This window comes from Lytechinus variegatus, chromosome 12 (assembly GCF_018143015.1).
Source record: "Lytechinus variegatus isolate NC3 chromosome 12, Lvar_3.0, whole genome shotgun sequence".
Lineage (NCBI taxonomy): Eukaryota > Metazoa > Echinodermata > Echinoidea > Temnopleuroida > Toxopneustidae > Lytechinus > Lytechinus variegatus.
This window is the reverse complement of record NC_054751.1, coordinates 13378741-13393576: the sequence shown is the minus strand read 5'-3', so window position 1 is coordinate 13393576 and position 14836 is coordinate 13378741. Positions and strand designations below refer to the sequence as shown.

The 14836-nt window shown below is 37.5% G+C and overlaps 1 protein-coding gene across 1 annotated transcript in view; it reads left to right on the top strand.

Annotated features, from left to right (window-relative positions):
* Positions 1-14836, top strand: part of LOC121424859 (zinc transporter ZIP13-like) — a 39033-nt gene that overhangs the window by 16376 nt on the left and 7821 nt on the right. Inside the window, exons 4-5 of the mRNA XM_041620696.1 lie at positions 8940-9164; positions 13492-13581. Of these exons, the coding sequence (XP_041476630.1) occupies positions 8940-9164; positions 13492-13581 (315 nt within the window). The remainder of the gene's footprint in view (positions 1-8939; positions 9165-13491; positions 13582-14836) is intronic.

Sequence of the window (14836 nt, the reverse complement as noted above, 5' to 3'; positions counted from 1 at the left end):
TCTAGCTAAAATAAACCATTATTATATTCAGATCAAATTCAGGAATATTCTGATATTGGATATGTAATGAATTATGATTGGTTAATGATTAATTGTATGGATGTCGTGATGTGAATGATAATTGATCGAACAAAATATTGCTAAATTTTAAAATTCAATAACTTTGTTATCCGATTTTGATGAAATTTTCTTTATTATACTCGTGAATTCTACTCTATTCATTAAGCTATACATACTTTCAGCCCGGACCATCCCATTAAAAACTCCTTATTTATAATAAACCTAATTGTAATAGAAAGCAATGTCATCGACCTAAGACAGGTGGCAAGCGCGCCCTTGTGAATGTATTTTCCATATGGTCGGCGAACATGAAACAATAGTGCGTCGCTTGCTTACTACTTTGCGGTTAAACCGGCCGAGACGTTCCCACGCGTACATTTCGAGACAGCAACATTCAGCACGCGTTTGGAAGCCCTGTTTACACGTGCATCGGCTTTTGGCTCAGAACCATAAGCCGATGCAGAATTGGCTTTTATGGTCTATCTTGCACCGCAGAATCGGCTAACCCTCTCTGGGAATCGACGGGCGGACGACATTTATACCGTTTTCATACTGAAGGCGAAGTTGAGTTACTCCGGAATAACTCCGGATTGAGTTTATACGCTTGTACTGCGGACCGACTTTAAACCCCCTTTCATATTGGCAAATACCGCAGCGGTGTATCCGCAGTTGTTGCCATGGTTTCCAAGCGAGTTCGCGCCATACGTGTTGCGAGATCACAGCGATAAGTGCATACCGCATTTCCGGTGCGGAGTAACTCCGTTTGTAACCCTCTTCTCGAAGTGGGTTGAGTACACCGCTTTGAATCCGGATCAACTAATCTCAGAATTTTCATATTGCCCTCCAAAGTGGAGTAACTCCACCTGGACTCCGGACTAACTCCACTTCGGCTCTCACTATGAAAGGGGTATTAGTCTCGCCTTCACCTCTTGTGGGCGAGACAAACAATGAGAGAGGGAAAGAGAATAAAGAAACAAGAGGAGAAAGGAAAAGGACGTGAAGTGAACAAATCTAATCATCCTGAAATAGGGCCTACTATTAAACAAGTGAGAAAGGGGTTAGAAATAAAGAGATGGCAAAGTGAAATGGAAATTTTAGGCGGGAAAGGGATGGAAAAGAGGTTAAAATAAACGGGATGTGAAAATGCTAACATGAAATCTGAATAGAAAACAGAAAAACAAGGGGGAAAAGAAAGAAATTAAGAACACAGCAGCTAGTGGCTGTCTCAGGGCGGGGGGCTCCCCCCCCCCCCGAGATTTGCTGTGCCCACCTCCCCTGAAAAAAAATTGGCAGAGCAAAAAAAAGAGAGAAAGAAGAAAAGATAAAAGGAAAAGAAGAAGAAAAGATAAGTGGAAAATAAGAGGAAGACGAGTGAATGAAATAATGTGAGGGGAAGACTTGCCAAAAAAAAATCTTTCATGTTACTATGAAAAAAATCTTTGCTTTTGCTTCGCGCCAGAATTGCCTGTTCGATGAGATTCGTATCTTGCTCAATACATGTAGGCTGATATGGAGCAAGTTTTGAATTTATTATACGAAACATAATTAGCTCGGACATCGAGCTTTCAATATTGTTTTTCATTCACAAATTTAAGTGCTCTGTAAAATGTCCGTTTATTGTCTACATATCAGCATTTTTTTTTTAAAGCTCACGCTGCGTGGTCACATTGTTTGATTTGCCAAGTTCCTATAATGTTCCATTAAAGAATGTATTCAGAAAGCCCAGATTCTAGGTCTAAATCTAAAACATGCGCGATAGCCTGCATGTTCTTTATTTAAAATCTATTTGAATTATCCAGTTTCACATCATAATATCAATAATTGTCTGCTCGCGCTTCACAATCGCATTAGTAATGATACCCAATTAACTATATCTTATTTATGATTTACAAAATATGAATAGTGTCCCGCTTTTAGGTCTGAAATCTCTTCATTTTTCCTCTCGCGCTTCGCGCTCGCATCCATTGTTTCGTTACATACCTATCCCTTTTATTGATACAAAAAGTAATTACCATTCTTTTAGGTCGGAATGTTAAAAAAATGCTTTATTGAAATATATACCGTCTTCGTGGGTACCTATAAACAGTCCTTAACAGGTCCCTTTTCGATAATGCTAGGACAGTTAATAACAATTTCTGCTCGCGCTTTGCGCTTGCAGTAATTATCTAGTTACATACGCATCTTGTTCAGGTTCACAAACATTGCCCAGAATAGTCAATTTTCAGGTTAAAATATATACATGCAATTCCAAAAATTTTCAGCTCGCGCTTCGCGCTCACATATATGGAGCTTAAAATATCAAGATTTGACGTTAATATACAAAACATATTTTATCTCGGATATCGAGCTTTCATTATTTTTTTCAATTTACAAATTGATTTTTTCTTGAAAGTGCTCTGTAAAATGTCCTTTTTAGGTCTAAATATTAATATTTTCAGCCAGGCGCGTACGCAGGATTTTTGAAAGGGGGGGGTTCGAGCTGATTTTTTTTTTTTTAATCTCCCGCCCAGTCTCTAAAAAGTGATGAGCGGGGCGGGGAGGTGATGATTTTTTTTTCTTTTTTTCAGCGCTGCAAATAAGACAATAACATTTAAGAGGGGATGGGTATGTAACAGTGCGGTCATGACCCGCGAGCGAGCAGAAATGTTCTCGTTTTTGCGTTGAAAACATAACCTTTTTGTCAATAGTTTGTTGGTATCATAGTCGATGCCACATGTCCTTCGGATCGTAGCACTCATGATATGGCCAACCGCGTAGCCAGGATTTCATTTTGGAGGGGGCGGTAAATGCACGCGAAGCGTGCCAACACTTACAGAGCGCGCGAAGCGCGCTCCCTAGGGGGTGGGTGCAGGGAGGGGAGTTTCCCGCGCGAAGCGCGAAGCTTTTAGTGTTTCATAAATTTAAATGAAAAGGAGCCGTTTCTCTTGTCTCTAGTACCTCCAATTCGGTTGACTATATTGCGATTTTGAACCTCGTTTTCAAAAGTGATTGAAAACGCACAAATGAGGTATACAATGGAGGAAATTAAAATGATAATAACTCCGCGCGAAGCGCGGAAGCTAAAGTGATTTATCAATTTTTCTTGCCACAAAAAGGGTCCCGAGAAAAGGGTGTTCTCAAAGATATATTGAAACTTTCTTTGGAAAGATCAGATTTGATTACAAACAATTTAGCATCAGTGCATATTTTTAACTCGCAAAACAGAGGAGAATATTGGTAGAGAAAGATATTCCTCCCCGCGATGAGCAATGAAACTCTGAAATTTCAAAGGGCGGACGTTTCATCAAATGTAGATATCTCTAATACCCAATCGTCTCTAATTCAATTGATTTTCTAAGATTATTGAACTTCATTACAAGGAAAATAGTGCGCATAAAGTTGAAACTTCTGTGATTTATTGAAATTATCTATCTATATAATAAAGGATGATTAATTTTTTCGACTTATCATGAAGCGCTTCATTTTGAATATAAAGAAACTTAAGTGTCATTCAAAATTTCAAACTGAGGGCGCAAAACAGGACAGGAGATGAATGTATACAGGGAAATGACATGAAGTTTAATACAACTTGATAAAAAATATTGTACTTTTTTATTTAATACGACACGAATTCCATACCTTCCTCTTTTTAAATTAGGAACCTGTTTGCCCCCAAATTATGGTTGTTTATAGTAATGAGCTGAAAAGCGGGAGAAGCTGACTTTATGGAGGTGACGGCAGAAACTGATATAAAGATTTTACCCGCTCGGAGCCGACCAGACCAGAAGTTGCGCGATCAATTGAAAAAAAAAGATAACTTCATACATTTACTTCGGCCTAACCTTACTCAAATTCATGCCCTAATGTATACAATTTTAACTTTAACTGGCAAGAAGCACATAGCTGAGGTGGAAAAACAGGGTTAGAGAAAAGGTGGGGGAACAATGGAGAACTTCAATATTGTCATTTAACCGCGCGCAGCGCGGAAGCAAAATTCATATATGAATTTAAAGCAAGAAGAGTGAAGGAGTTTCTCTTTTGAGAAAAAAATAAAAAATAAATAGAAAAAAACACAAAGCTACCTTTCTTCCCTTTCCTTCCCTTTTCCTTTTCTCCTCTCCTTTTTTCCCTTCTTTTTTTTCTTTTTGGGGACGTTTTTTTTTTGGGGGGGGGCGACCGCCCCCCTGGCTACGCGCCTGGATATGGCCTTGATCAGAACACTAGAAACTTGAGAAATGTCATGAATAATTACGAGCGAGCGGAGTGAGCGAGCCGAAATTTTCGCGTTTTCCCGTCAAAACATACATTTCTTGTCAATAGTTTATTAGTAAATCAAGTATTAGTCGATGCTACATGTCCTTCTATTCGTAACACTCATATTACGGCCTTGAACAGGAGACTAGATACTTATGGAATTTCATAAATTATTACGAGCGAGCGGAGCGGAAATTTTTTCTGTGTTTTTCGTCGGAAACATGAGATTCTGTTCATTATTGCTGTCATATACATTATTGGGTAGGGGAAATGTCCGTAACCAGACCAAGGAGTTATCAGGCTCTTGCCAGATAACTCCTTGACCAGACTGACCTCTGGGGAGACAAGCAAAAAAAAAAAAAAAAAAAAAAAAAAAAGGAAACGAAAAGGGGGGGTTTGAACCCCCGAACCCCCCCCCCCTTGCGTACGCGCCTGTTTTCAGCTCACGCTACTCAGTCGCATTATTTGATTTGCATAGGTCTACTTCCTTATAAATTCTTACGTACCGTCCTTAAAATGCATCTTACACGAATTGTTTACTATCATGATTGCCAATTTGTTTAGAAAAAACACTGTTTTTGATTATGTCATATTCTTTACAATTGTTTACAATTTAGTAATTTTGGTACTTAATTTCCTTCTTTAATGTTGCTTTCACCCAAGAGTAAAACACAAAAAAAAACACCTTGTAATTTTACCATTTAGGGCCTAAATGGTAAAATTACAAGGTGTTCTTGTTTGTATTATCTTTGCATAAAGTTTTTGAGCTTGCTGGAATGTGCACCAATCGTTTCATAATTTTTAGCTTCTTATTAGTTGAATTGTTTTAAAATAACAGGATTATAAGTCCTACTTGACAGTGTTAGTGTTGATAGATGCGTTATCGACTTTCAATATATTTTTACCTATAAAGGTGTCTTTTTACGTTTTATCTATTTGCCTGATTTCTTTCCTGAAATTGAACCCAAAATAAATATTCAAAAAATCAGATCAGTTGGAATCGGAGATATTCAGCATTTGTGATTATTATGACTAATCGTGTTCAATTGATCTATGAAAACTTAGTATGAGGGCCAGTTTACACATTTTCTGATGAATATATGCATAGCCAATTGGGAGATTTCGGGTGCAAGACCCCCCCCCCATTTTTCATGATGCAGAAGGCGCCGCTAAACAAAAAAAAAAACGGAAAAAAGAAGAAAGTGAGACAATAGGAAAAAGAGCAATATCAAAGAGAAAGAAAAAATTATCAAGGTAAGATAAAATAGAAAATATTTTGAAAAACCTGTGCCACCGACCAAAACTTAAAAAGGGTCCCGCTTCTAACATTGATGCTTGAGAGAAGGGATGATTTTATGGGGGTAATTGTCCTCAGGCAGGGGAAATTGTCCGGGGGATAATTGTCCTCGGGGGTTATTGTCCAGGGGGTAATTGTCCTCGAGGATAATTGTCCGGGGGGTAAGTGTCCTCGGGGGGCTTATTGTCCGGGGGTAGTTGTTCGGGGGGTAGTTGTCCGGGGGGAATTGTCCGGGGGTGATTGTCCAGGGGGTTAGTTGTCCGGGGGGGTAGTTGTCCGGGGGGTAATTATCCGGGGGTAATTGTCCGGGGGTAATTGTCCGGGGGTAGTTGTCCGGGGGTAATTGTCCGGGGGGGTAATTGTCCTAGAACCATTCACACAAATAACCATAACTTATCCGCAGCCAATCATGGCAGATGACGTATCCAAGATCAAAATATTCTTGAATGGTGCTGAATGATAGGCCTATCTTAGCTAGACAAAATTATACGCGATCCCCGGTCTTCTGTCTTCGTTTTCCAGACACCCAACAACAGGTTTGGAAAACGGAGATCGAAGACCGGGGATATGTCAATGGTAGTAAAATTGCAAATGCCAGCTGAGCGCGATATATTGCTCAATCAATTATCATTCACATCACGATATCCATACAATTATTCATTAACTTATCAGCCAATTATAACTGATTACATATCCAATATCAGAATATTCCTGAATTTGATCTGAATATAATAATGGTTTATTTTAGCTAGACGGATGCGATGGCCCCGGTCTTCTGTCTTCGTTTTCCAGACACCCAACAACAGGTCTGGAAAACGAAGACCGAAGACCGGGGACACGCGTAATGTCAATAGTAGTCAAATAGTTGCAAACGGCAGTTAAGTTGAGACTGCTTGTACGTAATTGTCCTCAGGCAGGGGTAATTGTCCGGGGGAGAATTGTCCTCGGGGGTTATTGTCCAGGGGGTAATTGTTCTCGAGGATAATTGTCAGGGGGTAAGTGTCCTCGGGGGGCTTATTGTCCGGGGGTAGTTGTTTGGGGGGTAGTTGTCCGGGGGTGATTGTCCAGGGGGGTAGTTGTCCGGGGGGTAGTTAAATTGTCCGGGGGGTAATTGTCCTCGGGGGGTAATTTTACCGGGGGTAGTTGTCCGGGGGGTAATTGTCTGGGGGGTAATTGTCCTAGAACCATTCACACAAATAACCATAACTTATCCGCAGCCAATCAAGGCAGATGACGTTATCCAAGATCAAAATATTCTTGAACTGGTGCTGAATGTTATAGGCCTATCTTAGCTAGACAAAATTATACGCGATCCCCGGTCTTCTGTCTTCGTTTTCCAGACACCCAACAACAGGTCTGGAAAACGAAGATCGAAGACCGGGGACATGTGTTATGTCAATGGTAGTAAAATTGCAAATGCCAGCTGAGCGCGATATATTGCTCAATCAATTATCATTCACATCACGATATCCATACAATATTAATCATTAACTTATCAACCAATCATAACTGATCACATATCCAATATCAGAATATTCCTGAATTTGATCTGAATATAATAATGGTTTATTTTAGCTAGACGGATGCGATGGCCCCGGTCTTCTGTCTTCGTTTTCCAGACACCCAACAACAGGTCTGGAAAACGAAGATCGAAGACCGGGGACATGCGTTATGTCAATGGTATAAAATTTTAATGCCAGCTGAGCTGAGCGCGATATATTGCTCAATCAATTATCATTCACATTACGATATTCATACAATTAATCATTAACCAATCATAATTCATTACATATCCAATATCAGAATATTCCTGAATTTGATCTGAATATAATAATGGTTTATTTTAGCTAGATGGATGCGATGGCCCCGGTCTTCTGTCTTCGTTTTCCAGACACCCAACAACAGGTCTGGAAAACGAAGATCGAAGACCGGGGACATGCGTTATGTCAATGGTATAAAATTTTAATGCCAGCTGAGCTGAGCGCGATATATTGCTCAATCAATTATCATTCACATTACGATATCCATACAATTAATCATTAACCAATCATAATTCATTACATATCCACTATCAGAATATTCCTGAATTTGATCTGAATATAATAATGGTTTATTTTAGCTAGACGGATGCGATGGCCCCGGTCTTCTGTCTTCGTTTTCCAGACACCCAACAACAGGTCTGGAAAACGAAGATCGAAGACCGGGGACATGCGTTATGTCAATGGTATAAAATTTTAATGCCAGCTGAGCTGAGCGCGATATATTGCTCAATCAATTATCATTCACATTACGATATCCATACAATTAATCATTAACCAATCATAATTCATTACATATCCAATATCAGAATATTCCTGAATTTGATCTGAATATAATAATGGTTTATTTTAGCTAGACGGATGCGATGGCCCCGGTCTTCTGTCTTCGTTTTCCAGACACCCAACAACAGGTCTGGAAAACGAAGATCGAAGACCGGGGACATGCGTTATGTCAATGGTATAAAATTTTAATGCCAGCTGAGCTGAGCGCGATATATTGCTCAATCAATTATCATTCACATTACGATATCCATACAATTAATCATTAACCAATCATAATTCATTACATATCCAATATCAGAATATTCCTGAATTTGATCTGAATATAATAATGGTTTATTTTAGCTAGACGGATGCGATGGCCCCGGTCTTCTGTCTTCGTTTTCCAGACACCCAACAACAGGTCTGGAAAACGAAGATCGAAGACCGGGGACATGCGTTATGTCAATGGGAGAACATGTGTAGGGGGCAAGGTCCAAAGTCCATTCTAACCCGCGCACGTGTTTTGTACACACTTTGCACTGCTTTGTACACGCTTCGTGCGTGAACTACAAACGCTTTCACACGAGTGTGATACGTGTCCCCGGTCTTCGGTCTTCGTTTTCCAGACACCCAACTAAAGTCAATCTTCCATAGCATGTATATGATATTCGCCTATATAGTTGAAGCATTTTTACTCCAGGGTCCTGTAACACAAAGGTTTAAAAGCGATTTTGTACGCTTGATTTTTACGATTGATTGTGTAACATGCACCTCTTGTACAGATTTATGAGGTCCTAATGGATTTAACTTCCAAAGGCAAAGTTGCCTGTATTAGGTCAAATCAAATCAGATCAAATCAATCACACACTCTTTAGTATGTATGCTGATCTGCAGAATCCCCTTATAAACTGAACCTTCATGAATGGGATTGTATAATCATGGAGATACATCTCCATGGTATAATGTTCATGCATATACCAGTATTGGACAACAATTCAAAATGTTAAGTGAAAAATCATTTTTCTATCGTCTAAATCCTCTCATTCCAGTTGATAAAGCACAACGGCTCCGCATCACCCATTGGAAACGGAGAGAAAACCTACCGTCCCCTGAATGGATTGGAACAGAATGGCATCTTAAAGAGAAGACCCCTAAATACCAACACTTGTATCACAAGGACTAATGGCATGAATGGTTTGTCAAATGGAGACCATAAAATAATCCAGGCATTACCCAAGAATGAGGAGAAGGATACAAAGGAAAAGAAAGTAAAGGTATTATACAATCCTTTTTTTTGCAGGATAAAGGTAATAGAGAAAAATGATAAAGTCTACCACTTGCTGTACATTCATCTACATGTATTTGTAAATAGGAATACATGTGGATACATGCTTTCATGACAGTCATTAAAGGACAAGTCCACCCCAACAAAAATTTGATTTGAATAAAAACAGAAAAATCCAACAAGCATAACACTGAAAATTTCTTCAAAATTGGATGTAAAATTAGAAAGTTATCACATTTTAAAGTTTTGATTTATTTCACAAAATGTGCACATCCTTATCAGTCAGGCGCACTAACGGTTTTCCGCTATTCGCGAAAAGAATGGATATCCGCTAAAACGAGGCTCATGCATAATTCATAGCCCCATCCCCCATCATGCATCGTGCGGGTTCGCTTGGTATGTCTGTGTAAAAAAAATCTGCGAGTTTCAAGTATCATTGTTTGAAATATTCTGGCACAAAATGTCATGGTTCAATTATCTGCATACCCTACAATGCAAACAAAAAATATTGGATTTTAATCATTTATGAATTTAGAAAGAAATTATCCATGACATTTTGAGAAATCTTCTTTGGAATACGTAATTAGGTGGGAGTTTTGTCTCAAAGATCGACATGTGCAAAAAATAAATGTTCTCACCAGGCGCTGCACTTTTCAGGGCAGTCTATATTGGGGGTTTGTGAAACAGTGATGACAGCTCAAACTATACATAGGCTTCATGACCTTTACACCAAGTATTCAACAATCACACAAACACAAATCAAAAATAAGCAAAAAAAGAATAACTTAGATCTTTGGTACTGCTTCATGGTAATAATTTCCAATCCAATAATAGCACAATTTTTTAGTCACTAAAAGTACTGTACACACAACTCTGTTTTGGCCACTAAAACAGCACCCCAACAACACAACAGACGATACTCAACCATGTGCGTTCCATTACATCCCATAGCCGGATTGCTGAGAAGGCTTACATAATCTTTCCAAATGATGCGGAATTAATGCTGCAGCCAATCTCATTGTTTATAGTAGAAACCATGTACAGAATATCAATAGGCCTACACAAGTGATTAGGAAGTAGCAAAAACTAGTATGACATTAAAGGTACATGTATTGCTTAACTTTGTGAGGAGCCGATTTAAAAAATTCTCAAACCAAGATGAAACATGTGTACAAGTGCATGTATTAGAACTAATAAACCCTGAAAACAATCATTATTGAGAATGAAAAGCTAAAACTACAAGGCAAACCCCGATTTTGTAAATAGGTGTCTTATAGACGCCTAAATAGTAAGTGTCACTTTATATTCCAATTTTTGAAGCACTAAATAATTATTTTCGAACTCTATTTTTTCTGGGCTTCAGTTTTGTAACATATCACAGACACAGGTGACAAGTGTGACCTTCTAGCTCAGATTTTTAAAAGTCAAACCAATGTTAACCAATCACTTTAAGCTTGATCACTTTAAGCTTGATTTATGCACAATAAATAGTAGGGACATGGAGTTAACACAGTAGCTCCATGGTAGGGTCTAACTTTTTATACAAGCATGGAAGTGGGAGTTATAATACTAGCATATGTGATTTGGATATTATGACCTCAGCTGGCTGCAATATATTGCATTCTTTATAAGTAAAATGAAAATATGAAAGAAAGAGAACAATGTAATAAAACATAGGCCTACTAGGCTAAATTCTAATTACTTTTCAACCATCATAACAATCACAGGTTTGTCATAGTCATAACAAGACATACATGTAATAGATCAGAAGCAAAAAAAAGTTTTGCTATTAAACAAACACTTTCTTACAACTACCACCCCAGCCTTCTTTCGATTTCATCCTTTCCCCAACTTTTGGAGATAGTCGTCCATGCAATTGTGCCCCATGGATGCAATGCATGCAAGCAGTGATTGGGCCTTTCATACACATTTATTACACGTGGGCTAATTTTGAAATTGCGTGGAAACAACTAAAAAACGCCTACATTTAGATTCATAGTTTAGTTTTTTTTACAAGAAAAACAACAAAACGTCAGCTACACCACAATTGGTGATGCAACCAATAACCAATCCCAGTATGTATGCATAAACTGTACGTACAGCGATTTACATAAAACGACTGCCACACGTCTACTCAGAGCTAGTGCCAATCAAACGAGTGCAACCTTGGAGGACCACTCAGCGAAGTGTAATAGCACATTTCCATTCTTTTCGTGAATTTCGTGAATAGCGGGAAAGTGTTAGTGCGTTAGACTGCTGATTGGGATTTAAATGAGGAGACTGATGACATCATCCACTCACTATTTTCTTTTGTTTTTATTGTTTGAATTATACAATATTTCATTTTTAGCTCATCCGACCCGAAGGGCAAGATGAGCTCATGCCGTGGCGTGGCGTCCGTCGTCTGTCGTCCGTCCACAATTTCAAAATGCTACTACTTCGCCATTTCAAGTCCGATTTCAATTCTGTTTGCTTTATATGATAGCACTAGGTGGGGCATTCATAACTTCTACACAGAGTTTCAAAATTCATTAAATATGCTAATTTATGCGCATTTTTCAAAATTCACAAAAAATGCTATTTCTTCTTTATTTTTTGACCAATTTTGATTCATTTGCTTCCATCTGGTAGAGCTTCATGAGGTTCACCAAACTTCTACACAGAATTTTGAAATTTTGACCAGAACAATTTTTATGCTAATTTATGCGAAATTAATTTATGCATATTTTTAGAAATTCACATAAAATGCTTCTTCTTCTTTATTTGTTGACCGATTTTGATTTTTACTTCCATCTGGTAGAGCTTCATGAGGTTCACCAATCTTGTACGCAGAATTTTGAAATTTTGACTAGAACAATTTTTATGCTAATTTATTCGAAATGATTTTTTTTACAGATTTGATAACAAGGACCAACTTGTTTGAACCATAGAGTATATTAAACAATGCTATTTCAACATGTTCAGGGAGGAATTAATCGATGTTTCACTTGACAGAGAGGAGAAAATTAGAATATTTTATTTAATAAAATACCAAAGAAATAGTTAGGGACATAGACTATCTCATTCACTTGAATTTGCACTGAATTGTGCATATCATTGTTTTGTGAAAAATAATTGAAACTTAAAAATGTTGAAACTTTCGTATTTTACATCAAATTTTGATTAAAATTTCAGTGTTATGCTGCTTTGATGTTTCTCTATTTATTCAAATCAACGTTTTTCTGGGATGGACTGTTATGGTGGTGGTAAGGAGGAGAAGAAGGAGGAGGAAAAAGAAGAAGTACCGTATCTTTAATGGGAAGGAAGAGGAACAGGAAAAGAGTCCTCCTGCATAGATTTATTTTGACTCTGAATGACAGTGATAATGATAACATTGTACAATGTACATGTACTCATAGTGACATTATTTTTATTCTTCAAGTGGCACAAAAGTACTTGTATAAAAGACTCAGAACAGCAAAATGATTGAATACCATGGGATTGCTGTATTTGTCATTAACTTGCAGCTTTGATTTTGTTAAAAAATGCTGGTAGATTTCATTCCAATTTAGAGTGAATACATTTAGAATTTAATACTATAAATATGAAATATGAGACATGGCAGACTGCAGGATATTTTCTACAGGTAATGTACCAGTACTTTAAAATCTAAAGGCCAAACAGTATTTCATATAAAAACATATCTCACAAAGACCACAGTTTCTATGCAAAGAGGGGCTATATTTGCACTTTGCTTGTACAAGTACGTATTCAAAAATGAAATATGTATATACCAGACCTGCCAACCAGTATGTTTTTGGCGTATTTAGTACGTTTTTGCAACCAAAATACGGCAGTACGTTTTTTCTTTAAAAAATGTTTTAAAAAAAATTGTAACAAAAATCCTAATCTATTGAGAAAAATCATCTCTATATATCTCTATTTCATAAAACTTACACGAATATGGTTATTAGACCAATGTATTCAGGTAACTTTTTTTTCAATCATTTTATTAAAACCAGGGTGAGATATACACATGTTTAAATGTTTGTTTTTTTCCATCTACAAGAGCAGTGAGCATTTTAGCTTGCATGCAGCTTGAGTGCCGCAATGAGTGAGTGCGCCACACATTATATTATAAATACATGTTTTTTATCACAGAATACACTTTTTCATTCCCAGAGGTTGGCAGGTCTGATATACATGTACCTGTCAAAAATGCTTTATATGCACATGTAGATCAATTGGTAGCCAAAATAGGTTTCTTGGTTTTAATTGTGGGGCATTTCCTTTCAGGTTTGCTTTTCCTTTTTAAGTATTATCTTATTTTTGTTCAGGTTGTAGGATATCTGAATCTACTGGCAAACTTCATTGATAATTTTACCCATGGTATAGCTGTGGCTGGGAGCTTTCTTGTTAGCAAAAAGGTGAGTCACAGTATTATGTTTGCATGCATGCATCCAAATGTCACAGGCAGGGAATAATTTTGCTTTAGAAATTTGAATAGAATTTTTGGTAATGAGAGAAAATCTCTCAAGTAAGTAATGTACAGTCCTATGTAAAAATATGCTATATGAAAGACTTTAAATGCGTAGCAGTCATTAAAAAATATGGAGCAAATTGCAATGCGAATCCATGAAAATGATTCCCTGCACAGGTTAGAATTAAAAGATAGAGTGCATGTACCCTTGAAATTGTTATTTTTTAAGGGAAGTTCTTTAGTCTCTGTTATGGGAAGTTGTTTCACAAACATTGAAGTCTGACTAAAATTGAAATTTTGGTGTCGGTGAGCATTCAGCAAATATTTTATTTACCCCATAATATCAGTGAATATGTACACAGTGTGATCTGTGGGATGCAAATGGGGAGTTCAATTTGATTTTTTTTTAGATGTACTTCAATCTCTGGGAATCTGCAACCCTTGATCTTGGCTGAAACTGGGAACAAGTGTATCAGTCTTGGGTGTCCTTGTTTTAGTTTCATTCTCTGTCCCATGGAATATTGTCTCTGTTATCATGGTCTCTGTTTCTTGTGATACTGTCTCAGACACTGTTCACAAAATATGTTTAATTTGAGATTGATGAATGGAACTACACTTTGTCAGTTTCCCGCAAGAAGGGTAATTTATACAATTTTTTTTTCATTTCATATATTGAAAGAGTATATTTTCATAATATTGACTGGCTTTAGGGGAACATCAAATATGTCGCCTGCAACAGAATCATATTGGCGCGAGTCCTTAGACAAGGGCAATATGGTTCTTTCAAGTGTGACATATTTGATGTTTCACGAAAGAAGAGCCAGTCAATATTATTATTATTACCTGAAGCTGTACAATGTGTAATTTAAGAGCTAGTATTTGGAACAATTTATATGCCTGTTTGCTCATCACTACTTCTTATTTCAGGTTATTCACGACCTGTAATAGCAAAGTAACCCTTAATAAGCAATTATGACATTATTGTTACATTGCAGTCGTGCATCATGCATGGCGCGCAGATACAGTCAACGCGTAGAAATTTTGCGCTTGGGTTACGTTTGTGTATGCACTGATCGCATTGCGCATTGTCTACAATGCATTGTACTTTGTTTCATAAACTGGTTCCAGCCATATTTCTGAAATACTGAAATTAGCGATCAAAATAAGCTCCTACCGCACAAGTGCATTAGCAGAAATATGGC